This window comes from Stegostoma tigrinum, chromosome 27 (genome assembly GCF_030684315.1).
Source record: "Stegostoma tigrinum isolate sSteTig4 chromosome 27, sSteTig4.hap1, whole genome shotgun sequence".
NCBI lineage: Eukaryota > Metazoa > Chordata > Chondrichthyes > Orectolobiformes > Stegostomatidae > Stegostoma > Stegostoma tigrinum.
The window spans coordinates 13908455-13936224 of NC_081380.1; the positions used below are offsets into that span (position 1 = coordinate 13908455).

Here is a 27770-nt window from a genome sequence, read left to right on the forward strand (position 1 = left end):
AATGCAAATTATTGTTTTGACACAATTAAAGCAGAATTACAAACAGAATGCAGAGGGCTGATCAGACGTAGTTGATTTGATTTTGGAGGGAGTACCATAGACATGGAGGGCTAAATGATCTTCCTGTGTTGTAACCATTCTGCAATGAAACTTAAGGAATACTCTTCGTGAAGGTCACAGTCGAAGGAAAACCAATTGTCAATCCCGTATTGCAGGTAAAAGATCTCCACTCACTCCGAGTGTGGCAAACAACTTAAAGGCGGAAACAGGACTCTCCGTCACCATGAGTGCTAAAATTCAATCATGCTCAAAATTTAATCGAATCACAACAAATCAGCAAATCTGAGGATCACAAAGCCACCAATATCAGCACTACAGGTAAACTTGTTTCAATGCCTGCAACGTTTCAACTATCTGCTCTTCACAACCAATTAGATTAGTATATCACTTTTTTGCTTACTTTTGTCCTTTTGGACTTGCCTCTTGTTTCTAATTTGTGAGTATGTGTGTTACATTTCTAATTCTTTTGCATTTAGTAATGGATAAACTCACTCCTTTCATTAATTCAAGAAAAATTGATTAAATTGGTTCCTTTTAAAACTTATGTTCATATGGGTCTGGGAGAAAGCTATACACTAGGGAAGAGGAGCTGGCTCACCCTCCTTACCCAGTGCTTTAACATTTTGACACATCACACCTGGATGGTTGTAATGCCACAAAATGTTTCGGAGGGTATCTTCAATGTGAAGGGGGGACATTGTTTTCACAAGGACTGTACAATGTTACTGTCACCAGTAGTTATGGATAAATGCATCAGCGACAGGTTGGTAGGTGAGGATGAAGACAGGTACGTTCTTCTGTCGTTTTTTTCTTTATTCATTCACACGATAACGGCATCGCTGGCCAGGCAGCATTAATTGCCCATCCCTAATTGCCCAGAGAGCAATTAAAAGTCAACCACATTGCTGTGGGTCTACAGTCACATGTAGGTCAGACCGGGTAAGGTGGTAGTTCCCTTCCCTAAATGACATGAGTGAACCAGATTGTTTTTCCAACAATTGACAATGGATTCATGGTCATCATTAGATTCTTAATTGCAGGTTTTTTTAATTGAATTCAAATGTCACCATCTGTTGTGGCGGGATTCAAACCCAGGTCCCCAGAGGAGTCACATGTAGACCAGGCCAGGTACAGCTAGTAATATTTCCCTGACAGGACAGTAATGAACCATTTGGGCTTTTACAACAATCAATGATCATTTTATGGCCTCCATTAGCCTAGATTTTTGTTACAGATTTATTAATTGAATTCAATGTAATGTTCTACCCTGCTGGCTTTTTTGAAGTTAATGCCTTTTTGTAACAAATAGACAAGCTTATAACGTTAATTCTTTCCAGGTGTGGATTTGGTTGCTGGACGGCTGGTTGTTGGTATACAATTGATAATCCGTCCTGAAGAAGAAGTTTTGTTCTCCCATTGTCAAAGCCATTGAAACAAGAGGTGGGCAGTTCGTTGCTTTTTAGTGCTCTTTATTGCAATATAAGTTTCAATGTGTTTCATTTCATGGTAGTTGCAATTGATGAGGCTTTTTCCAGACAGTTCAAAAGCAGAAATTATGAAGTTCCACAAAAGATCTGCCCAAACGTACCTACTATTGATCCTCATCAGGGTTTTAGCCTCTCTGATAGGTTCGATACTCTCAGCAGCTGTCTTGCCCCGTATAATGGAGTTTTTTCTTTCAAACAACCGTTCGAGGAAATAAACCAATCAATGGAATGAAACTTTAATTATCTATTTGTTACAACGTCATGAAAATACACAGTTCTATCACCAAAGAATGATCTGCATTTGGCTGCTGCTAAAATACAGCTGAGAATTCTTTCCGGGTGGAGACTCAAATGTTCAAAGCGTTATGTCATTCTTGCAATCAGACATTAGAGGGCACCATTACTCTCTATAAAACTGTTCAGTACTCAGTTGAGTGCAAAACAGAAAAGACTATAATAATGGAATAATGCCCGTAACTCTAGGCCAGGAGTTCTACCTGCGCCAGAAATGTGTCATCACATTTCTGAACAGGTTTGATTAAAAATACATACAAAACCACATCTGAGATGAAAACCAAAAGAACTGCGGATGCTGTAAATCAGGAACAAAAACAAAGTTGCTGGGAAAGCTCAGCAGGTCTGGCAGTGGGTCCGATGACCCTTCGCAGAGCTAATGGTGGCTGGGAAAACATCAGTTTGTATGCAGAAAATAGGCAGGTGGGTGGGGCAAGGAGTAAACAATAGGATAGAGCCCCAAGAGATAGAAAGACAGTTGGACAGACAAAGGAGTTGCTAACAGTCGGGCTGGGAGGGTGAGTAGTTGTTAATGGGCACTGTTAGTGATGAACAAAAGCGGGTGTGTAGTGGCAGGCTCTGTGGTAACAAGGCCCCACACACCAGACCTTGTTACCACAGAGCCAGCCACTACACACCCCCTGTTTTTCGTCACTAACAGTCCCCATTAACAACTATTCACCCCCCCCCACCGACAAGACTGGTCGTTAGTAACCCCTTTGTCTGTCCAACTGTCTTTCTCTCTCTTTGGGCTCTATCCTGTCGTTTACTCCTTACCCCACCCACCTCGCTATTTTCTGCATATAAACTGACGTTTTCCCAGCCACCATCAGTTCTGAGGAAAGGTCGCCGGACCCAAAACATTAACCACATCTGAGATGTCTGAATGCAATTCACATTCAATGATTTAATTTTTGAAGTGGAACCATTCACTTTATCTGTTTACGTTTGTGTGTATGCAGATCTATGGTATGTTCATGTGTATTTTATTTATAAACATTTACATCTGTGTAGGTATGCAGATATATGTCTGTATACAACATAGGAGTACGAGTTGGCCATTCAGCCCCTCAATACTGCTCTACTATTACAGACCATCGCTGAACATCCATCTCAATATTATTTTCTAAAGCTCCTCCCATATGTCTTGATGACCTTAGTATCTAAAAATGTATTGATCACTACCTTGAATATACTCAATGATTGAGCTTTCCAAAAATTGTGTGAAGTAATTCCTCCTCATCTCAGTCGTAAATGGATTGCCACTGATTCTGAGATTGCATTCCCACAGTTAGAGAAAACAATTGTTATACATTCACTGTGTATCCCTTTAAGAATTTAGTAAGTTTCTATGAGGTTGTTTTTCATTCTTCTAAATTCCAGAAAATTCATGCCCAGGGTCCTTACAGCACAGCTCCATCATTTCAGGAATCATTTTGGTGACACTGCTGTGTTTCCTCATTGGCATGTATAGCCTTCATTAGGTCAAAGCTGCATACAGTTGTGTTCTCACCAAGGTTGTATACAATTGAAACAAGACATCATTACTCTTGCACTCAAATTACCTTGCGATAAAGCTCCTAACAGCTTGTTCTGCTTGTATGTTAATCTTCATTATCCAAGAAAAGCCAATCCCCCTTAGATATCAACATTCCCTAGTCTTTCAACACCCTGTTCCTCTTATCCAAAGTGGATAATCTCAGACTGAGATGATAAGATATATGAGTAAAAATGGGCTATTTGGCTCATCAATTCTGCTCCACCATTCAGCCCAATCATGTAATTCTAATAAAAATAATCTAATAATTCTCAATTCCACTCTTCTGCCTTATGCCCATAATCCTTGATTCCTTTACAGATTAAAAATCTATCTCACCCTTGAACGTACTCAATGACCCAGTCTCTACAGGCATCTGTTTTAAATAATTTCAAAAATGCACTAATCTCTACGAGGGAAAGAAATCCTCCTCCTTATCCGTCTTAAGTAGGTGACCCCTCTTTCTGAGGTTATGCCCTCCGGTCCTAGTCTGTCTCACAAGAGGAACATCTACCTTGTCAAGATCCCTAAAAACCTTAACTGTTTCATTCATGTCACCTCTCATTCCTCTAAGCCCTAATTAGTACAAGCCCGGTCTCTTCCTCTCCTTGTGTCACCACAGCACCATCATTTGTAAGAAAATGCCTCCACATCCGACATCAACTCAGAGAACCCTGTCTGGACTGCCTCCATCAGCATATCTTTCTTTGGATAAAGGGACCAAAACTGTTCAATGTGTCAGCTGTAGTCTGATTAATGCCTTGTATAGTTTTAGCAAGACTTCTCTGTTTTTTCAGGGTAAAATGTATTTGCATTCCCTAGTACCCACTGAATTTGGATGCTAGCTTTTTGTGATTGGCACGGTGGCTCAGTGGTTAGCACTGCAGCCTCACAGCGCCAGGGACCCAAGTTCAATTCCAGCCTCGGGTAACTGTCTGTGTGGAGTTTGCACATTCTCCCTGTGTCTGCGTGGGTTTCCTCCGGGTGCTCTGGTTTCCTCCCATAGTCCAAAGATGTGCAGGTTAGGTGAATTGGTCATGCTAAAATTGCCTGTAGTGTTCAGGGGTGTGTGGGTTCTAGGGGGATGGGTCTGGGTGAGATGCTTCAAGGGGCGGTGTGGGCTTGTTGGGCCGAAGGGCCTGTTTCCACACAGTAGGGAATCTGATCTAATCCATAAAGACCCATTTAAATAGAAAATATATGCAAGAGTAGGCCATTCAGACCTTAAATAATATTCAGCTCTTCTATTCTTCCTGCTAAAGTACATGAGCTCACATTTTCCTCCATTGTATTGCATCTGCCATGTTCTTTTCCATTCATTCAGCTTTTCCAAATCCTCTTGAAGTCTTTTTGCGTCCTCTTCATGATACACGCATTCCAATCTAGGTTTGTGTGATCTGCAAAACTATCAAGGCCTTTCCAGGATGAAGAGTGAGAGTTCTCTAACTGTAGCAGATGTAGAGATCACTGCAGCTAGACTGCATGACAAGCTGGATAAGCAACTCACCCTGCAGAACTGCTGAAAATAAAGGCAGATGGCGCACTTCTTCAGACCTGAAAAAGAATGAGCAACTACCCAGCACAGAGCAGTGAGGAGAATGCTGACCCAGAGCCTGAACAAGATATTACTGCAATGCTAACAACATTAGAAACTGCTGACTGCATCTTTTCACCTGTCTGGCTTGTCTGCAGACTTAACATACTACAGAGCTCATTGAGAACACCCAATTTCAGGCACTAATGCAGATTGTCGTCAAGAAATAAAGTTAGTACAAGTACAAAAGAAAGTGATTTTATATTGCAAGAAAATTTGATAAAAGAATGTGTTGCAATGGCATGTTAATTTTTCACATTATTGGAAATACAGTACAATTTTAAATACAATTCTATGTTATAGGTGCATTTCAAATGTTCAAAATGTCATTTTTAAATATTGCAATGCATTAATATCTTAAAGTAAGACTCACTTGTCTGACATCTTTTTTGTTCTTGTGTGTGGTCATCCATCCGCACTGAACCTTGTGGTATTCCGCTGGTCCTGGTCCTTTCCTGTTCCCAGAAATAAATGCAGCTTCAATGTGTTTAATATTTTTTGCTTTTGCTGTTGCTGAATGAAAATGAATGTTTTGTACCATCTGAAGGCTTCCTTATACGCAATCATTCCACATTGTACAATGAGAAGGATGCAGGGCCACACTGGGCACTGAGACAGAAAGGGATAGAAGATGGGATGAGGTTAGGGATGTATGTCTTTGTTTTTAAACAGCAATGGACGTAAGAACATGCACTTGCAAGTGTGTTGAAGTTTCAGTCGGGCTCTCTATGAGCCCTGAGAAGAATTGGTTTGAGGTTGCTGTCACACTACATACATGATGAAGGGTGACTCAGAACTTCAGTGCCTGACCAAGTGCACAATTGGGCTGTAAAGATGGTACCAGCACCAGGGATCCAGGCAGTGCTGAGTAATTCTGCCAATGATAAGTGGGACAATATGATGTCAGGGTGGCATTTTGGGGGATGGTGCAGAGGCAATTAGATGAGTTTTAGAGTTTCAGAACACCTACTAGACCTTATGGAGTGAAAACCTCCATGAAACATGCAAAAATTGATGCTTTGGTCATTTCAGGCAAAATTTAGCCTAAAGTTTTTATTTATCTTCTCTGCAATTTCTCTATTTCCACTATAAATCTTCATTTCTACTTGTAATGGGCTTACATTTGTCTTTCTTAATCTTTTCCCTCTTACATTCCATTAGAGGTCTACAGTCTATTTTTATTTCCTTGCTGGTTTACATTCAAATTCAAATTTACATTTCTTTATCAGCTCCTTCGTCCTCCTGTGCTGAAATCTAAAATATTCATTTACTACCACATTTTTTGTTCTGGCAACTTTGTAATTAAATGAAAACTTCTATTAAATCGTGGCCACTCATTCCCTAAAGGATCTTTTACAAAAATATATATAGCCCTTTCTCATTAGATTAGACCTGAAATAGCCAATTCTCTAGACATAAACATTATCTGGACATACTGTTCTGGAATGTATACATTCCCGGAATTCACCCTCCATAGAATTGGCGCTCATTAGATTGACCACATATATATGTAGACTGAAATCACGTGTAAATACTGCATTATCCTTGTTACATGAGCGTGCAATTTCCTGAATTATACAATGATCTATATTACATTTACTGTTTGTTGGCCGATCAATGGCACAACTTCTATCAATATTTGTTGCCCTTTGCTGGTTTAGCCCCATCCAGTCAGATGGCTCAACTTCATCATCTCATCTAACATCTTCCCTCATAGATTTTTATTTGTACTACACTTCATTTTTCTTTTTTGTCTATCCTTCCTAGATAGAGTCATACAGTGTGGAAAGACCCTGTGATCCATGCCAATCATAATCCCAAACTAATCTAGTTCCACCTATCTCTGCTTGACCCATGTCCCTCCAAACATTTCTTATGCACGTATTTATCTAAATAACTTTTAAACAATGTAACATATCCACCATGTCCTCTGGAAGTTCCTTCAAACATAAACCCAAAACCTTCTTTATTACTGAACGCACATCCATAGTAACTTGCAAATGATTACTGAAGGAATTACATACACAGTCACCAATCGCACACTATAGTCGCCGATGCTTGGCAGTTAAGTTGCAGGAGTCCACCAGGGCCAGAAATTGCAACAGCTGCTAAATGTTGCATATGGAAGTATGAGTTTTTTGAAAGTTGCATTTATTTGCTGTGAGCTTCTGGTTTATTTTTTTCCATCATACTTATTGTCTTATACTTTCCTTCTTTCAAATGTCTTTGTCTTTTATTATTCCTTAGATTGTTAAACCCAGGAACAAGCCTTATGCTTTGTTTCTTAATTGCCTTCTATACTTAAATGTCTCCCTTGTGACTTAGTGACCTGAGTGCCCAAGGTGTACTTTGATTCAAAGTTAATATAATTTTGTTATAATTTAGTTTCATTTGCTGTACAGTTCTGTGTATAGTAGAACTTATTTTGCATTGTTGGGTATTTCTGTGCAGTCCCCAGGCATGTGAATATTGAGTTCAGCAAAACTAATTAGTTTGCTACTTCACACAGCTATTCCAGCACCATTATAGGAATACCAATATAGCCTAGTTTCCTCTTCCTATATGCTGCAGTATATTATTATGAATGTTAAATAGCATCTGCAGGAACACTGCCAATTATTCCCCAACTCAATATTTATTTTTCAAGTTGCCTCTTTCTGAATTTTTCCTAATTTGAAATAATCTGCGAATATAACTTGTTTCTAAACTAGGTCTTAATGTAAATTAGAAACACTAGCAGTTCCAAGAGCCTTTACCTACACAAGTCAGCACTTAATTTCCCTTACACAGAAATTTCTGATTGAACCAATATCCTCTGCCTTGGTTGTTCAGCCAAATTATTATCCCTTCCCATCATTACCTTGTCTCCTCATAGTACATAGCTTAAATAAAGCCTTTTTTGTGGAACTTTGCCAAATGCCTCCTACAAGTCTAGGTATCAAATTGTTGAGTTTTTTACAAACTACCTACAACTACAATTCCTCACAAATGTTTGGTCAGGCCGATATTTTTTTGGATCCATTTTGGTCTGCAAATTCACCCCTGATGGATTAATTCTGGTATCTTCTATTGAATTGAGGGAACATCTTTTAGTTCATTCCATCTTCTTTGTCTTCTCTCTGAAGGTGAGCACCATGCTGGTTTGCTTCTGGATACTGGCCCCTCAGTAATATCTGGTGACTCCCTCATAATGATCATCAATGCCTCACAAATCTCCTAACATCCCCTATAACTCTCTGGGGTAAATTCCATCCGTTGCTGCTGATTTTTAAATTTCCTTCCCTTCAATCTGTCTTAGGAGTCTATCCCTATGTGAACAAAACCTTACATTTATAAAGCATCTTTAGTGCAGTAGCATATTCCGGGGATTTTACAAAGGGGAGTATTCATCTTTAGAAAGATTTATGCGGAGCTGACAAGTTGGGTTTTGAGGAGTAGATGGCACATGCCACACACAATCAGTAAAACATTTGGCATGGAGGGTGTTGTACACAGCAATTCCATACATGCAGAGGTTATGATGGTTTGTGTACTCCCAGGCTTTCAGTTTTTTGGAAGCCTTGAGGAGCCTATAGTCCATGCATATAACATTGCAGTGGATTGCAGACCCTATTTCATTTTCTTTGAAGCAGTGTCTCCTCAAATTTGAGCTGCAATTCACTCCCATGCTCCTGTTATCTTTGGCCACTGGCTACAAAGAGGAGTTGGAGGTCCTCCTCATGGATGTACTTCTGGCCATGGCCAAAGTAACCAATAACCAGTATCAGGTCAGGGTAGCAGGCCAAGGTTGGGGGGGGGGGGGGGGGGGGGGGGGGTGGAATTATTGGACCCAAACGCTTGCCCCTCTTCTGTGATTACATCCATGCCATGATGGCTCTGGAGAGGATACAAACAAAGTCCACTGACTGGCTTTACTCCATCCAGCATCAAAACACTTATTTTAATCTAAACTGAATGTCCCTTTAAAATTTGACTTTTTGTTGCAAAGCCTCTCAATTAATTAAGTTTATTTGCAAGATAAACTGACACTTCCAATAACAAACTTTGATTATCAACAGGCCCAGGTAACGCACATTGTAACGTATATTCAAGGCAGCATGAAACCACAAACACCTGCCATATCAAAGTCCTTATATAGTGTTTACCAATAACTTGACCCTGTTGGGGCCAGAAGTTGGATTCTTCCAATGTAACTTGCTGACCCCTCCATCCTCTCCCTCACTCAAACTTCTGTCTGGCACAGTGGTTAGCACTGCTGCCTCACAGCACCAGGAACCCCGCTTTGATTGCAGCCTCAAATGTCTGTGTGGAGTTTGCACATTCTCCCTGTGTCTGTATGAGTTTACTGTGCGTGCTCTGGTTCCCTCCCACTGACAACAGACGTGCAGGTTAAGTAGTCCAAGCAGCATCTCAGGAGCACAAAAGCTGACGTTTCGGGCCTAGGCCCTTCATCAGAGAGGGGGATGGGGAGAGGGTTCTGGAATAAATAGGGAGAGAGGGGGAGGCAGACCGAAGATGGAGAGAAAAGAAGATAGGTCTCCATCTTCGGTCCGCTTCCCCCTCTCTCCCTACTTATTCCAGTTCCCTCTCCCCATCCCCCTCTCTGATGAAGGGACTAGGCCCGAAACGTCAGCTTTTGTGCTCCTGAGATGCTGCTTGGCCTGCTGTGTTCATCCAGCCCCACATTTTATCATCTTGGAATTCTCCAGCATCTGCAGTTCCCATTATCTCTGCAGGTTAAGTAGGCTGTGCTAAATTGCCCACAGTGTCCAGGGATGTGTGGGTTAGGTGATTTGGGCATGAGGAATGCAGAGTCACAAGGATGGGAGTTTGCACATTCTCCCTGTGTCTGTGTGTGTTTCCTCCCACAGTCCAAAGATGTGCAAGTTAGGTGGATTGGTCATGTTAAATTGCCCTGTAGGTGGGTTAGCCATGAGAAATGTAGCATTATAAGGATAGGGTAGCAGGATGGGTTTGGGTGGAATGCTGTTTGGAGGGTTGGTGTGCATTTGATGGGTCGAATGGCCTGTTTCCGCACTCTGGGGATTCTATTCTATTCTAAGCGCTGAAGTATCAGCTGTTTGTCTTCCATCATTATGAACAGATTCCAGAAATAAATGGCGCAATATCTGTTTCCTCATTAAGTTTGGAAGAAGGTAAATTTCTGAGAATTGTTGCAGCTGATTAAGTGATGTTTGTAATATTTTTGTAAATTTGTTTTACAGTTTACAAGCTGACCAATTTATAAATAAAGATACTGCAAAAGAGAAAATTGATCTAAGTCCGATAGTCGTCCACAATTTACAGATTTCAGTTAGGAAGACTGATCGAAATTTAATCTTTATTACAAGGGATTTGAGTACAGGATGAGTGAAGTGTTGCTTAAATTGTGTGGAAGCTTAGTTAAACTGCAACAGGAATACTGTGTTCTGCTTTATCTCAGGAAAGGTATTATTATCACAGAGAGAGTACAATGAGGGTTCAACCAATCTGTTCCTAGGAAGCAGGACTGTCCTGTGAAGACAGATTGACAAACAGCACCCATACTCTCCAGAGTTTTGAAAAATGAGATGATCTAATTGAAATTTACAAAACACTTAAAAGGGATAGGCAGGATAGATGCAGGTAAGATATAATCTGTGGCTGGGGAATCTGAAACCAAAGGCACAATTTAAAAATAAGAAGGATGCCAATGTTTTGAAATTGTTTTCATTAAAGGGTTGTTAATCTTTGGAATTCTCGACCACAGACAGCTCAGTCTTTCAGTGCGTTTATGTAGAGATTGGTAGATTTCTGATTACCGCTGGCATAAAGCGTTATGGAGTTAGTGCTGGAAAAAGTCATTGAAGTGTTTGATCAGACATGATTATATTGAATGATGGGATAAGTTTGGTGGGCTGAATGGCTTATTCCTATGTTCCTAGAATATTACTTTAATTTAAATCGAAAATGCAGGACAAGAGTTGGGTTCAAACTATTGAAAAGCAAAATCAGGATGAGGATGAGAAATGGATTTTTGTAAAAACAAGGATTACCAATTGGAACAGAATTTGGGATAAATTGTTACAATCAGTCCAGGAAACACTGGATAGTTCAATGGAGTTGGTGAAAGAGATGTCCAAGGTGGGGTTGAGAGATTTGTTGGTAGGGTTTGATAAAATGGGCCAAACCGTTTTCATCATCAGTAATCGTCCTGTGTTGTGGACCACCACTCCAACACTAGTTTGTTTTTAAATTTAGCATCTATAATCCTTCTACTTTCCAAGTATGACTTGCACTCGGTGACATGTTTACTGAGCTAGAAATGGTGACTTTGCCTCTGTGGGTAGATGAACCATCTCTATGGAGATGAAGAAAGCTGACTGGACAGCATTTAAGCTTTCAATCTTTAACTCTTGCACTATGTGAACCATGAAATGAAATCCTTGCGTTAAAATATAAAGATTGAATGCACAAAAGATCTTGCACAAAACTGTGAAGGAGGATGGTGTATTCACCATCCTATAGTCAACAGTCTGAAGATACAACAGTTCAGATGTTCTCATGACTTGGATATGCTAATAATTAGATTTCAAGACTGAAAGCTCAATCCATGCAATGCTGTCCAGTCACCTTACTTCAACACCACACCAATGTTTCGTCTATACACTGAGACAAAGTTTGAGTATCTTTAGCCACCCAATGAACAAATGCAGCTTGCCTGATAAAGTGATTGCTGAGAGGAAATATACATCTCAAAGGCAAGTGATTGTAGTTAACTGCTACCAGTAAAAGATTCAGCGAACTACTGGTATGGTGACAAATGAGCCACAATCTCATTGGTAGAAGAAAAGCAGACAATGCTCTGGTGTCTGAGAATGAAGGATTGCGCACCCCAACCTGAGTCACATTCTGCAGTGTTAAGGTTGTGATGATTGTATTGTTTAAACTGTTGTAAAAGGTTGTCAATTAAATGTTTAACTTCACAAAAAAAAATTATCATTGCTCTGATGCTTGGTCTTGCAATTTTATACCAGAGGCTTTCATTAGGAAGCATTTTGGCACAGTACAGCTTCCTTTTGTATAAGTTTAGTTGATGAGAGTGAGCTTGAAGCATGATTTATCTAAACCGAAGTCGATGATTAAGTTTAATTAGCTGAGAGTTGTTTATTAGTCATGCTCAACAAGGAATAAATAGGAACAGTGCAATTTTTTTTACAGCAGTGTTTATTCAAAGTTGTTACTGAAGAAGATGAATTTCATTAGATTGGCAAATGCGCTACCCATGAAGCTAAAACTTGGTTAGTGCTTGGCCAGGAAATAGTCTGTCCCAAACAACCATTTCCTCCGAAGCAGCAGATTTGATTTTGGAGATTTTACTTCATCATCATCAACTTCCTGCCTCATTCCCCCAATGGTCAAAATGCATAGGCACTGGCTGCTTTCCAAACCAAACCCCTCTTGATAGGATTTGGCAGGACATTATGATTGAGGGTGGGAGCATTGCAGCTGACCCTGACATATCACTTATTGTACCCGGCTTCCAGCAACAAGAGGCTAAAAAAAATGTAGTATGGAAATGTTGACTTTATTTGCCCTAGATCTATTTGTCCTAATTAAGGACAATTGCTGAGCCCCTTCACTCTGCCCTGACTAGGACCAGCAAACATATTGGAGACCAGAGACTGAATCTGGCATTTATATGGTCTGAGAGACTTAGATTCACTTCAGACATTGGCACGCACCCACCACGTCATAAGTCAGCCTTGTGTCATGATTTATTTTGTAGCTTATTTGCCTTAGTACACAGTATTTGAGACTGTAATGAGTTTACTGTAATGAATCCTGAGTTTAACTGTCTTTTTGAAGGACATGGTTCCACCCTATTTTAATGAGGGAGATTGTGTAGGCATTTGAAAACCTGTTTAATAGCAATTAATAATTGACCATGATAGTACAAACTATTTGGAATGCTGACTATCTTTCCAATAGAAACTTTAAGATCCTCTTGATTTCACTCTAAATAACTTTGCAACAGGTCCAATTATTCACAGCCAGTTTTCTGATTTCCAGTGCTTTTCCTGGTGTTGGCATGGTTTCCCCTAATTTTCTAGTGTTTTTCTCCATTTCACATGCCCTTTCCCATCTCCACGTTTAGGCCAGTTCCACTCTCAGCTGGTCTGCAGTTTTCTTGGTATTTCAGATCTTTCACTAAAGCTGAAATCCACAAACACTGAAAAAAAACATGAAGCTGATAGCCTGAACTTGAACAAAGTGATGCTCCTCCAGACTACACTGAAAGTCATGAGTCAGAAGCTTGTGTTGTCAGAATGTTTGGCATAGTTTTTAAGTTTCTATCCATGCCAATTTTGACTAAAAGTGTCTTGGCTGGGGGCAATTATTAGTGTCCCAAAACTGGGAAACCCCAGCAACGTAATAAGAATAAGAACTCTTAATCCTGCTGGATAGATAGATAGATAACAGCTATGTATCTGGATAAGAAAGAGATTCAATCTATTCTCAGCAAAGCAAAATGGGATTCTTAAATCATGACTAAAATCATTCCAATTTACGGACAACACCTAATATTTATTGCAGTTATGAGTTCTAGGTTTGTTTTCCTATTTTAAGTGCTTTAAGTTAGGAGGACTAATAAAATGGATGCAGTTACTTCCAGTGAAAAAGGTGTGATTGTTGAATTCCGAAGTTAGTGATTTAGATGGGTTGAGCTCCAAGCCACAAAGCCTTGTCCCTAGGACCGGTCTCCATGCCTGTTGGCAGGGCAAAAGACTATAAGCATCTTAAATCCCTGAAGAAACTGGCAAGCACCATGTACTACAATCCTTCGGCACTCTGGCCATGCATTTGCTGCTTAATCTTCTGCAACATTTCTTGCATCCGCCGCAACTGGAAGATAAAAGAATGAAAAATGATTTTGCGCAGGAGGTGTCCTCTTAATCCTTCCCCACATCCTTTGGAGGGCTGTAACTGGGTCCTTTACTGCTTGCCAATAACTCAAAGTGGTTTTACCCAAAATGGCAACACAGGGCATTGAGGCCATCTTTGAACTTGTCCTCACCCCTGAAGTTCTCATACACGCATTTTCCCACAGATCTCACTTAATGGCAGGATTCTTGACCAATTTCGACTTACAGCCGATCATAGATTTACCAAGTAACATTCCACCACTTAAAGAAAGATTTAATTCCTATAGTAACTTTCCTCCCTCTGTACTGCTGATTGAAGGAGGCCATAAAGAAAGAGGCAAGTCTAGATCAACGGAAACCAAAACAAATAAAGTTTTCTGGTGATAGTAGGAGCTGCTGATGTTGGAGAATCTGAGGTAACACGGTGTGAAGCTGGATGAGCCCAGCAGGCCAAGCAGCATCAGAGGAGCAGGAAAGCTTGATACCTTGGGTCGGGACACTTCAGAAAAAAATGTTTTCTGGTGAGATACCCACTCCTCCTCCTTCCAACACACAAAATCGATTGTCCTTTTCTAAATGGATTCAAAGGTAATTAAAAATTGAGAATCCGATACTTCATTTTAAGACATGGCTTTACAATACATTTTTTGTATTTATAATTTAAATATGATATGCAAACAAGTGAATATGCAAATTGGCAGGTTAAGCATCATCAAGATCAAGTCTTAAAAACTGTACAAAACATGAAGTATTAACCCCTGTTGACCAGTTTGATTGATTATCACCAACTCCAATGGTTCTCTGATATGGACACCATGTTTTTCGCCTCAGATTGGATCTCGCTAGGATATGTGCCTCCAAACCATGTGATAGAGACCCTTAGCAGGTTTGCAGCAAAATAGGATGATAACATAAACAGGACTGTATTAACACAAGGTTTACAACTCTGAACTGCAACGGGTGGATGAAATCTGTAGGGGCAGAGTTCTCTTGTGGATAAGCCCTTAGATCACGCTGGTTTTCCTTTCATTGGTCTCCCAGTGAAAAGTAGCAATAGCCTTGGGAATCTAAATTGCCCTCTTAACTTGTAATCAGTGATGTTCAACAAACATCATAAAGTGCTGCCCTAATTGTGTTTGCGATTCTGTCGTTGACTAAGTTGCTGATTAACTATCTTACTGTCATAGTAGGAGATGTATATTCTACTGGAGAACTGTGATGAGTTAGTGTTGTTAATCTGTGCATTTACCTCATTAATAGTGATTTAGACCCTGTAATCTTCAGCACACTAATTATAATTTTAACTCTCCTAGTCCTACAGATCTTAAGGCACCTACACACAAAAAAGGTTAATTCTGTATTCTGAAGAAGGGTCTAAGCCCAAAATGTCAGCCTTCTTGCTCCTCTGATGCTGCTTGGCCTGCTGTGTTCATCCAGCTCTACACCTTGTTATCTCAGATTCTCCAGCATCGGCAGTTCCTACTATCTCTCTCATGCACATTTCTTACCTCTTCATCCTTCTCCCGGATTATTTTCTCCGTCTCGTTATCTGTCAATCCCGATATGAGTGGAATCGGGAAATCTGTGCCGCTCTCTCTGGTCAGTTTGCTGAAAGTGATTGGAGGGACATTTATGTAAGGCTCATGTAAAGTTAATCATACAACAGAGAGCTAAGCTGAATATAGAAAATACTGTGGAGTCAACAAAAAAAGGGAGCAAGAGAGATGAAGAGACTGTATGAAAATAAATTAGCAGCTAACAAAGGGAAATCCAAAAATGTTTTTCAAACATGTAAATAATACACGATAACTAATGATAAAAGTGTAGTCATGAGTAACTTAAACATGGAGGCTGAAGTCCTAACTGAGATTTTTGTTTTGTTCTGATGTGAGAAATAGTTGCTCCCAATGTGCTGGTGAAGAAAGCAGCAGCAGTGATGTGGAGAGGATAACAATAAAGTGTTATTTAAACGTTTTACTGCATTTAAAAGTTACCTAGCCTGGACAGGTTGATGCATTGGATATTATTGGTAAGATTAAGCATTTAAATTGCTGAGAGTCTGGTCATTACTTTTCCAATCCTTGCTGGATACGGGCTGAAGATAGAATCATAGAATCCCTACATTGTGGAAGCAAGCTATTCAGACCATCAAGTCCACACTGACCTTCTGAAGATCATTTCACCCAGACCCACCCTACTCCCCTATCTCTGAAGCCCTGAATTTCCTAGCACCAATCTACCAGCCTGCACATCTTTGGACTGTGGGAGGAAACTAGAAAATCCATGCAGACATGGGGAGGGTGTGCAAACTCCACACAGACAGCCACCCAAAAGGTGCAATCAAACCGGGTTTCTGTTGCTGAGAGGCAACAGTGTTAACCACTGAGCCACTGTGTTGTCTACAGATACCAGGCTAGAGGATTACATATGCTCACTAATATTTAAACATGGAAAATGCATACAGACCAAACAAGTTAATGCTAATGCTATGAAAACATTTAAAAACAATGATCAAAGCCAAGAATTATTTGGCATTTGAGTCTAATAAAGAAAAGTCAGCTGAGATTTGTGAAAGGAGGATTGTGTGTGGCCAATTTATTGAGGAGATAACAGGGAGAATTGAGAAAGGTGTTGAGGTTGTGCATCAAAAAAAACACTTAATGAAGTACCTCATAAGAGGTTTGCTGCACAATTAAAGATCGGTAGATTTGAGACTGGCTAAGGAACAGACAGCAGTGAGCATTGGAGGGAAATTTCACTTGATTTGGCTCTCTCTGGTTTCCTTTGAGATGACATTAGAGTTAATACAAGATCTAAGGCAGGCTCAGCTGCAAGAAGGTTAACTCCCAGTGGCTGAACCAAGCCCTTTCTTTCTGAATGCTAATGACCGAGAAATGGCTGTATAAGGCATTGTTTCAAAAGCTGCAGGTGACCTAAAACTTGGATGTGTTGTTAAAGGTGTGAAGGACAGGAAAGACACTGGTCAAACATGAAGGCAAAAGGCAAGTGAAATTTAGCACAGGTGTATATTGTAACTCAAGCGTGTATAGTGATATACTTTGGGGGGGGGGGGGAAGAAATGAGGAGGGGATATAATGTACAAACTAAATGACAATTTTATACGGGGTCAAGATGGAAAAGGTCTGAGGGTGCATGTGGGAAAAAAAACTTTGAAAAACAGAAAATTAGAAAAGCAGAAGAGTTAAGACTCAAAAGGTATCCATTCATGCTTCGTCTGAAACACTCGAAAAAGAGCTGTCCGCCATGTCCCCACTTTCTAGCTGAGCCTGTGGGTTAAATTATTACAAGTGCACTTGCAAACATCTTTTAAATGTGAGAAGGATATGTGCCCCTACCACCCCAGTTAAAAATTTCTCCTCAACGCCTCTCGTGGTTTTGGTTCCAGACAGCTTTCCCTGCCTTTCATATTGTTCTGGGCAGGCAAGCAAAGATGGTTACTCTTTTCATGTGATTTGTAACAAGTTGCCCACATAACGTCCCAAGCTCTTTTTAACCGCCTGCAGTATTCATGGAGGCCCATGGTTTTCACGCCTCAAGCTCCTTATCAAAGTCTTTGATTGAAGCAATGCCATCTGGTCAATGGATCTTAATGTTTCGGGTCCAGTGACCCTTCTTCAGAATTTCTGTCTTTTCTCTGGATTGTATTTGCACTGGGACAAATGATCAAACTTCAATTTTCTTTCTGTTTTGATTATGTCCGAGAATGTCTTCCTCTCATCTGTTTGGAGGTGCTTCCAGTCTAAATCCACAAACAGAAAGTCGAATGATTCTCAGTTTCTAAAATGGACTCAATCTTGAAACTCAGTCCACTGTTTAACAATATAACTTTTAGAACAGTTTCCAAAATTAACATCATTTCTCTCGATCACGACAAGTGATTTATACAAATCTAGCTTAAAGCTTCCCTGCTTATATTTTAAATCAGCAAACCTGTACTTCTTAAGCACCTGATCTATCTGTCCTGCTAATTTCAGGGATACAAGGACGTGCACTCCAAGATTCCTCTGTTTTTTCACACTGTGCAGAATTCTACCATTTATTGACTGCTTATTTGCCTTGATTTGCACCCTCAGATGTATTACACAGCACATCCTGGATTAAATATTATTTGCTATTTGTTTCCTCTCTGACTAGTCAATCGATATCTTGCTGCAGTCTATAGCTTTCTTCCTCACTGTAAATATCAGTCAATTTTTGTATCATCTGCGAACACTTTAATCATGCTCCTCGTATTTAAGTCTAAACCATGGATTCAAAAGGACACAAATCAATGGACCTAGCACTCAGCTCCAGTGGAACCCTATTCTGAATAGGAAAGTTACAAATTTGCATTGACTACTCATCTTGCCACTGAGTCAATTTTGAATCCAACTTGCCACATGAACTTTGGAGCTCGAAAGTACACTCAGCTTTCCACCAGTCTGCCATGTACCGTGTCAGAATAATTGCTAAAATCCATCAGGACTACATCAACGTGTTATCCCCATTGACCTGTCTGTCTCCTCTTTATAAAATTCAACAACCGTCCCTCAACAAACAGGTTGATGATCTTCGATTAATTCATGACTTTCCAAATGTCAAAAAATACTGGCCCCAGGATTTAACAACAACTTTCCGCCATGGAATGTTAGTCAGACATGAGTTGCCTGTCGCAACATCTTTGTTGTCACTTATTAACCCATATTCTAATAAAAGACAATTAAATTTGTTTCAGAATATCGGCTTGGATTCTCACCAAGTCAGGCTGAGATGGGGAACACTTTCAAATGGCAAGCACGTCCTGATTCTGGGATTCCACTCCTCATTTCCAGGCTTTCCAATTTTCATCAACATGCAATTTGCAGATTCTGTTGTTTGGGACATTTGTTCAATTAATCAGTGATTGATTTTACAGATAAAAGAGCTGTCAAATTTAAGAAATTGTTAATATTGACAATTACCTGCAGTAAATCTGTATTGCCCACCCAAAGATTCTTGGTCAGAGTTTGGGGGAGTGTTTAACAAAGTTGCATCACAAGTGACCAAAAAAAGTGGGTGTAGCAGTGGCTGGGGGCAAATAGTCTCTGGCAGGTTACTAGTTCGAAACAGGATATTCCTGCTGGCTCAGGTAAACTGTTGTTTGGCAATAACTGAGCCCAGCAGATGGCGCAGCATTTTTTTGTCCACACAACCATTTCTCTTTTCAGTCTTGGGAGTTGAGCAGGCACTTTCACAAGAATGATTTCAAATGCCACTTGACATTATTATTTTAACATTGTGCCCTCCAGTTTTTTTAAAAAATCACCTTTCTTTATATTCATACTCTTGATGCAAAATATTAACAAACATTCAAACTCAAAATATCTGTTGTTTATCTTTTACAGTGATCAATTTTATTTCCCATAATCTGGTGTTGGGGTGACCCATGGCTGAAGCTGCCTAAAATGGCTGAAAGTGATTCGCAGTTGATATTAAAAGGGCTGGTTAAGATTTCTGGCTACAAAGGCATTTTGCCTAGTTCGACATTTTACATTAAACTAGCAGCTGGAACAATTAAAATACTTATAGGAGTACATCCAAGGTAATGAAATTAAAATAATACACAGAGGGTCTTGTGAAATGCAGAAAATGGACTTTGTTGATGCAGCAGCAAATGCAGTGGCTAGTACAGAGACAGTTTGGTAAGGAATGTTGTTGAGAAAGGCTGACAGAAGCTACTATACCAAGATGGTCCAAAGTCTGAGACTGAGCATGGAATAGGAGGGTAGAGTCTGAGTCACAACACTTATGACACCCCAGAGATAATGGGAACTGCAGATGCTGGAGAATCCAAGATAATAAAATGTGAGGCTGGATGAACACAGCAGGCCAAGCAGCATCTCAGGAGCACAAAAGCTGACGTTTCGGGCCTAGACCCTTCATCAGAGAGGGGGATGGGTTGAGGGTTCTGGAATAAATAGGGAGAGAGGGGGAGGCGGACTGAAGATGGAGAAAAGATGATAGGTGGAGCAATGGGAGAGAGATTCCCTGAGGTTGGTCCGGAGGGAGGAGGGTAACTTCTTCAGGTTAGGCATCCCTGGAAGAGGCTTCGCAGTGAGGTTAAAATAGTATCAGAGATAATGGGAACTGCAGATGCTGGAGAATCCAAGATAATAAAATGTGAGGCTGGATGAACACAGCAGGCCAAGCAGCATCTCAGGAGCACAAAAGCAGTTCCCATTATCTCTGATACTATTTTAACCTCACTGCGAAGCCTCTTCCAGGGATGCCTAACCTGAAGAAGTTACCCTCCTCCCTCCGGACCAACCTCAGGGAATCTCTCTCCCATTGCTCCACCTATCTTCTTTTCTCTCCATCTTCGGTCCGCCTCCCCCTCTCTCCCTATTTATTCCAGAACCCTCACCCCATCCCCCTCTCTGATGAAGGGTCTAGGCCCAAAACGTCAGCTTTTGTGCTCCTGAGATGCTGCTTGGCCTGCTGTGTTCATCCAGCCTCACATTTTATTATCTTATGACACCCCACCTTGCCCAGGTAATTGTAACCACAGGTTGTATACATTTTAAAAAGTTGGTGTTTTATGTATTCAGGCATTAAGGGATTTAACTGCATTCCAATGGCTATCAGATAGGAGGCCCCCTGCTGTTGGCATAATAATAACTGATGCAGGAAATAAAGCTTGGAATGTGACTGAATAAAACATGTTACGAAGGCCCAAGAATAAGTGATAAAGGGTCTGATAAACATCACGAGATGATGGGAGACTCCGAACTATCCATCAACTGATCACACAGTCCAATGATTTACCTAGTTGGATGTGTCTGTAACCGATTACTAAGGTGATTGGTTTGTAACAACCAAAGGTGGGCTAACAGCAAATGTATAAAAAGCAGACATTTTCCCTTATTCCACGAAAACACTTTCGGATCTCAAGATGTTTTCTTCCCACCGCTATGAAACAATAAAGTCCTTTGACAAAAAATTGCACCCAATTGCAAAGTATCAACTTCACTCGATTAAGGGCTTGTGGCTTCCTTCCTTGGGGAAGATTTCAACTACCACGGTACCTGCTAGAGTTTGATTTGATGTCAGGGTTGAGGATACATGAAGCAGCCTTATGTCAGTTGTGCCTTGCTTGGTGCTGGATTTTATTTTTCCTTATTTCACTCACAGCTTGTGGTCATCACTGGCAAGACCAGCATTTACAGCCTACCCCTAATTGCCCAGAGGGCAGTTAAAAGTAAACCACATTGCTGTGGGTCGAACCTGGGTGTCCAGGTTAACGGTTCAGTGACAATACCACCAAGCTAGTGCCTCCCCTTACAATGGTTACCAGAGTAAAACTGACTACATGTGGAGATAGACTTCCAAATGCTGAAGGTATCATACAGGAGACACCTGAAAAAGACTTGACTGAGACATGAGGGGGTTTTGGGACAGATTGGAGGAGGTCTTCATTTTGATAGAAGTACGCAGAAACAGGGAGGTCAATTCCATGCTTTGGACCATTGCCTTATGGATTTGGATTAACACCTGGGCTACAAATTTGACTGCTTAATAAGATCTCACACTCCTCAACCGTAAGCTGGGGTTCAAGAGACAGGTTGGTTGATTTATGACCAGCTGAGGTGCAAGGACAGCAACAGTGGCTAAAATATCTTGCACCTGCTGAACACCTTTAACAAGAAGAGCCATCCTGTGGTACTCTGCAGAGGTAAAAGGGAAAACAATGAACATGATTTGCCAAAGAAATTGGTTTCAGAGGAAGCAATCATGTGAAGTGACAATGGTATTTAGGAAGATAGTTCATTAAGGCATGACCAGTAACACTGGGGAAAATGCAGGGAGGTAAGGGAGGGGAAAGTGGGAGGTGGGTGTAAACAGTGAGGTGAAGAGGGAAATGATATACAAGACAGTGAAGATCAAACTTAGAGGAACAGGTATTTCAGAGTTAGGAAGGGAGCCAATACTGGGGGAGTTTAAGCATGGGCACGCATTTCAAATGAGACATTGGTGGACCAGAACACAGTTAAAATTAATTGGCACAGCATGAGGAAAGAAGCCACAAGCATTTGGATGAAGTGATCTTTTTGGAGTGTGAGCATTGAGAGAGCATTACAAGATTTAAGCTCTGCTATCTCAACGGCATGGATAAAATATGCGTGAACTTGAGGCAAAGGTGAATAATGTTACAAAAACTTGTGGAGAATCAGTGAGTAAAGCTAATGTTGGACTTGGCTGGTGGGGTAGGGCGAGGGACGTGACTTTAGCTCAGCTCACAACAGTGGCTTAGGGTGTTAGGCTAGAGAGCAGTTTATTCCTCCTTATCATTTAAAATGTTAAAAGTAAAAATCAGGAGGAACACATGAAGGAGAACATGGAATGGCCACAGCAGGCCAAGCAGCATCAGAGGAGTGGGAAAGCTGATGTTTTGGGTCTGAATCCTTCTTCAGAAAGTTTTCTGAAGGGTCCAGACCCAAAATGTCAGCTTTCCTGCTCCTCTGATGTTGCTTGGCCTGCTGTGTTCATCCAGCTCTACACCTTGTTATCTCAGATTCTCCAGCAACCGCACTTCCTACTGTCCTTGAATGGAAATGTCCTTGATGTTTCTGTACAACAGAAAGTCCTCAAAGTGGCCACACCACCATTGCTGCCACTGCTTATACACCGGTCACAAATGAGTTCAGCCAGAAGTTTCAGTATCTATTTGGTGTTTGTTTTCAATTAATTGCAGGCCAGTGCAGGAATGATGGGCTGAATGTCCTTTTTCTATACTGTAACACTTCTGTGATTCTGAATTTAAGTGACTTATGGTCTTTGTGGCAAGGTAATCCTTGTCTAATTAGCTCAATGTGCACATTACTTTGGGTAGACTCTCATATCACTCAATCAAGGCAACAGAGTCTAATTTATTTCTTGCTCAAGAAAAAGCGCAGTTTCTGTTCCTTCGATACCTAACAAGAAACGGAGTAACTGTAGTCTGAGAGTACGTGGAGCTCAGGATCTCTCTAACAGTCTGACAATGTCCTTCAAAACTCTTGTCAGGATTGTCTATGTTTACTTGGTATTCCCAGACAACAAAGTTCTCATTTCATTGTCATTGATGCCATCTTGAGGGGTATTTCACTTTTAGCTATCTCTTGATGCGATCACACTGTTTAACACCATCTCTGCTGTCAAATGCCGTGGATTCTTCCCACTGATTGGCTGTCATGTTTCATAATTTTGGGACCATTTTCCACTGAAAGGATTTAGAAAAAAAAAATAAACTTTTTAATGTTTTCATTTGGCAAAGTGCATTCTTACAAAAGTTTAAAGAGATGCTTAGGCTAAATGGAAGTTATTTTTGCCAGTTTAAATAATAAGCAATTTGTTAGCTTCTGAGTTATCAAAATACTTCAACTCCAATGTATTTATAACTGCTTACATGACACAGAGACACAGGCTTTAAAATAGAAAAGCCAAATCAGACCAATAAAGAACAGGCTGGAAAGCGTTAGTAAAGGTTAGGAAGTCAGCTATGCGAGTTGAAAATTAGAGTTTAGATCAAGTCAGCCAATCTACTAATGTGGGGAAGTGCAGAACATGGTATATGATGACAAAAATATATTCCCAATTGTTTCCATTGCAAAAGGCTGATCTTTAGTCAAGGAGTTAAAAAATATAACCTACAGAATATCAGCCTTGGATCAGGTAGGTCATGAATGGTCTAGTTTCTTCTATTCAAAGAAAATGCTTTGTTCCAGATTCTCAACTTCAATTGCACTAATATGATTTTCCAACTTCCACACCAACTGGCCTGCTGTTATTGGAGTGAGATTGACAATTTACTCATTTCACACAACATTAGTCACCAGGCAGATTAAAATCCAGGCCAAATAAGTATCTAACCAACATACTACCCATTTTCATTTATATTCTAAGATGACGACCACCAAAACCTAATCACATTATCATAAAGTCAAAACAAAAACTTACATATCACTAAAGGAGCAAAACAAAATCTGAGGCATTTATTTTATTGGTTCTCAGATTGTGGACTGCACTGGCAAGTCTGCCTCACAGATTTGTTGTATAGAGGCTATCATGATGTGTGGGACTTAATATCGCTTTTGCTTTCGGCAGTATTCCTTTACCTGATGTGGCAATGCTTATGTTATCCCTTATAAAACAAGAAACTAGGACATTGGTAACAAGGTATTGAAGAATCTAACCAACACTTATTACAGCTTATTAATGTATACAAGTATTACATTCACAGACACATGTGTCAGAGTTAATATTATGGTGATTCAATTACAAACAAAGCAGAATGCCACCAGCACATCATGCTTCAAGGGGCTCGAGACAAGATGAAATTTGATCTGTTTATACCCTAAAGTCTCATGCTTTGGACATTATATCACTGTATCATGTTCCTGAAAGCTATACTGCTATACTAACTGTGAGACATAACACAACAAGCCCCTTTTCCCAAAGATAAAAGATTGTCTCCAGCAGATAAAAGATAAATCCACATTCTTTATTCATTCATGGGATGAGGGTGTTGCTGGCTAGGCAGCATTTATTGCCCATCCCTAATTGCCCAGAGGGCAGTTCAGAGTCAACCACATTGCTATGGGTCTGGAGTCACATGTGGGCCAGACCTGGTAAGGATGGCCGTTTCCTACCCTAAAGGACATTAGTGAACCAGATGGGTTTTCCCAACAATTGGCAATGGATTCATGGTAATCAATAAACTCGTAATTCCAGATTTTTATTGAATTTTAATTCCACCATCTGCCGTTGCAAGTTTTGAACCCAGGTCCCCAGAGTGTATCTGTATTAACAGTCCAGCGATAATACTACTAGGCCATCACTGTACACTCCACACCGCCCCACACCTCTCCCCGCCACCTCTGGTAATTACAATCACATGAAAACATTTCCCAAGATTAACAAGTCAAATTTCAATGTCTTGTTTTGTACGTTTGATTAATATTTGTTGTATTTATTTGACGACTTGACGTTTTGCTTCTGGTTGCTATCAGTCAACATCATTGTTCAAACATTATTGGATTTTCCTTCCTCACTCTGTGCAAGTCTGGCATGTTGAACATTGGTCTGAACTGACTTCTGGTCTTTTGTTATAAAGTCATTATTGATTGTCATGCTATATATGACCTGGGATGGTTGTATGTTTGTACGTTCTAGAATCCTTTGCTGGTACCCATGTATTTATTTTTGTAACTCTGACTCCAGTGCAGAATTTCTGTTGTTCTCTACCTGCTTGCTCATTGTGTACGTCCTTCATGGATGGAAGAGAATGCCATTTATTTGGAATGATTAGACAATTGGTTGCTAGGCAAAATCATTCACTTGCTTTCTGAGCATTGGTTGTGCTGGGGATTGTCATCACCTCCACTGGTGTTAGATGAAAATGCAGCAACGCAATGTGAAAATCTTGTTTTCTCATTTGACACTTGTTGGTCATTAATTTGGCCCTATGTACCGTTCATTGTACTGGATCATTTAAGTGTGGATAGTGCAGCAAGGACATTGATTTCTGGTTGAGCATCAGTGCAAGCGGGAGCTTGGAGCAGGAGCCTGTCGGGAAGCCAGTGAGTCACTGTTTTGGAATCTATAAAAAGCTTACCTCGTGAATAGGTGGAGGTACGCTGAGCAGGAGCCGACACGGGACTGGTGAGTGAGTGAGGTAATATATTTGTGTGGTTGCGTTACCCGAAACACTACCCGGGTCGTGTCTCCCACCCATCCTCCTCCTCTAACCAAAAAAAAGTTCTGTGTGTAAGGTAACAAGTTTATTTTTTATTCTTTAAAACTTGGGAATTTAGAATAATGGGAACGGAGGTCAGGGCAGTTGAACGTTCCTCCTGCAGAATGTAGGAGCTAAGGGTCACCACCAGTGTCCCTGCTGACTACATCTGCGGGAAGTGCACCCAACTCCAGCTCCTTGAACACCATGTTAGGGAACTGGAGCTACAGCTGGAGCTGGATGAGCTTCAGATCATTCAGGAGGCAGAGGGGGTTATTGAGAGGAGTTACAGGGAGATAGTCACTCCTCAGGTGCAGGAAAAAGGCAGATGGGTTACGGTCAGGGGACGGAAAGGGAACTGGCAGGCAGTGCAGGGATCCCCTGTGGCCATTCCCCTCAACAATAAGTATACCGTTTTGGATACTGTTGAGGGGGACGGCTTACCAGGGGAAAGCAGCGGGGCGCAGGTCTCTGGCACAGAGTCTGTCCCTGCTGCTCAGAAGGGAAGGGGGAAGAGGAGCGGAGCATTAGTCATTGGGGACTCCATAGTTAGGGGGACAGATAGGATGTTCTGTGGGGACGAGAGAGACTCACGGTTGGTGTGTTGCCTCCCAGGTGCCAGGGTGCGTGATGTCTCTGATCATATTTTTGGGATCCTTTAGGGGGAGGGGGAGCAGCCCCAAGTCGTGGTCCACATTGGCACCAATGACATAGGTAGGAAGAGAGATGGGGATTTAAGGCAGAAATTCAGGGAGCTAGGATGGAAACTGAGAACCAGGACGAACAGAGTTGTTGTCTCTGGTTTGTTGCCCGTGCCACGTGCTAGTGAGGCGAGGAATAGGGAGAGGAGTTGAACACGTGGCTACAGGGATGGTGCAGGAGGGAGGGTTTTGGATTCTTGGATAATTGGGGCTCTTTCTGGGATTGGTGGGACCTCTACAAGCAAGATGGTCTTCACCTGAACCAGAAGGGTACCGATATCCTGGGGGGACCATTTGCTAAGGCTATTTGGGTGGGTTTAACCTAATTCAGCAGGGGGATGGGAACCAAAATTGTAGTTCGAGTATAGAAAAGGTTGAGAGTAGGGTGGTCCGCAATAAAGTTTCAGGGACACAAGATGGCACCGGCAAGCAAGAAGTTGGTTTGAAGTGTGTCTACTTCAATGCCAGGATCGTCCGGAATAAGGTGGGTGATCTTGCAGCATGGGTTAGTACCTGGGACTTTGATGTTGTGGCCATTTCGGAGACATGGATAGAGCAGGGACAGGAATGGTTGTTGCAGGTTCCGGTATTTAGATGTTTCAGTAAGAACAGAGAAGATGGTAAAAGGGAGGGAGGTGTGGCATTGTTGGTCAAGGACAGTATTACAGTTGCAGAAAGGATGTTTGGGGACTCGTCAACTGAGGTAGTATGGGCTGAGGTTAGAAACAGGAAAGGAGAGGTCACCCTGTTGGGAGTTTTCTATAGGCCTCCAAATAGTTCCAGAGAGGTAGAGGAAAGGATAGCAAAGATGATTCTCGATAGGAGTGAGAGAGACAGGGTAGTTGTCATGGGGGACTTCAACTTTCCAAATATTGACTGGGAACACTATAGTCCGAGTACTATAGATGGGTCAGTTTTTGTCCAGTGTGTATTAAGGAAGGCTTCCTGACACAGTATGTAGATAAGCCAACAAGGGGCGAAGCCACATTAGATTTGGTACTGGATAATGAGCCCGGCCAGGTGTTAGATTTGGAAGTAGGTGAGCACTTTGGTGATAGCGATCACAATTCTGTTATGTTTACTTTAGTGATGGAAAGGGAGAGGTGTATTCCAACGGGCAAGAGTTATAGCTGGGGGAAAGGCAATTACGATGATATTAGGCAAGATTTAGGGAGCATAGGATGGGGAAGGAAACTGCAGGGGATGGGCACATTAGAAATGTGGAACTTATTCAAGGAAAAGCTCCTGTGTGTCCTAGATAAGTACGTACCTGTCAGGCAGGGAGGAAGCTGTAGAGTGCGGGAGCCGTGGTTTACGAAGGAGGTGGAATCTCTGGTCAAGAGGAAGAAGGCGGCTTATGTTAGGATGAGATGTGAAGGCTCAGTTAGGGCGCTTGAGGGCTACGAGGTAGCCAGGAAAGACCTAAAGAGAGAGCTCAG

General features: G+C 41.2%; 1 protein-coding gene and 1 long non-coding RNA gene across 14 annotated transcripts in view; one reads left to right on the forward strand and one right to left on the reverse strand.

The window, feature by feature from the left end:
- Positions 1–27770, forward strand: part of LOC125464479 (uncharacterized) — a 56058-nt gene that overhangs the window by 2606 nt on the left and 25682 nt on the right. The window contains exons 2-4 of one of the 2 annotated variants that reach the window (XR_007250019.1): positions 216–378; positions 1398–1500; positions 4703–5651. This is a non-coding gene — a long non-coding RNA (uncharacterized LOC125464479). Of the gene's footprint in view, positions 1–215; positions 379–1397; positions 1501–4702; positions 5652–27770 lie in introns of those variants that run through there. The other variant, XR_007250020.1, reaches the window with a different exon arrangement.
- LOC125464477 (septin-4-like) overlaps positions 12130–27770 on the reverse strand; it is a 133262-nt gene continuing 117621 nt past the window's right edge. For 5 of the 12 annotated variants that reach the window (XM_048556822.2, XM_048556823.2, XM_048556821.2 and 2 more), the window contains 2 exons: positions 15387–15486; positions 12131–13858 (listed from right to left, as the gene is read on the reverse strand). In XM_048556822.2, coding sequence (XP_048412779.1) covers positions 13787–13858; positions 15387–15486 — 172 coding nt within the window. In that variant the 3' untranslated portion in view covers positions 12131–13786. Of the gene's footprint in view, positions 13859–15386; positions 15487–27770 lie in introns of all 12 variants that reach the window. The other 7 variants (XM_048556820.2, XM_059655445.1, XM_048556826.2 and 4 more) reach the window with 5 other exon arrangements.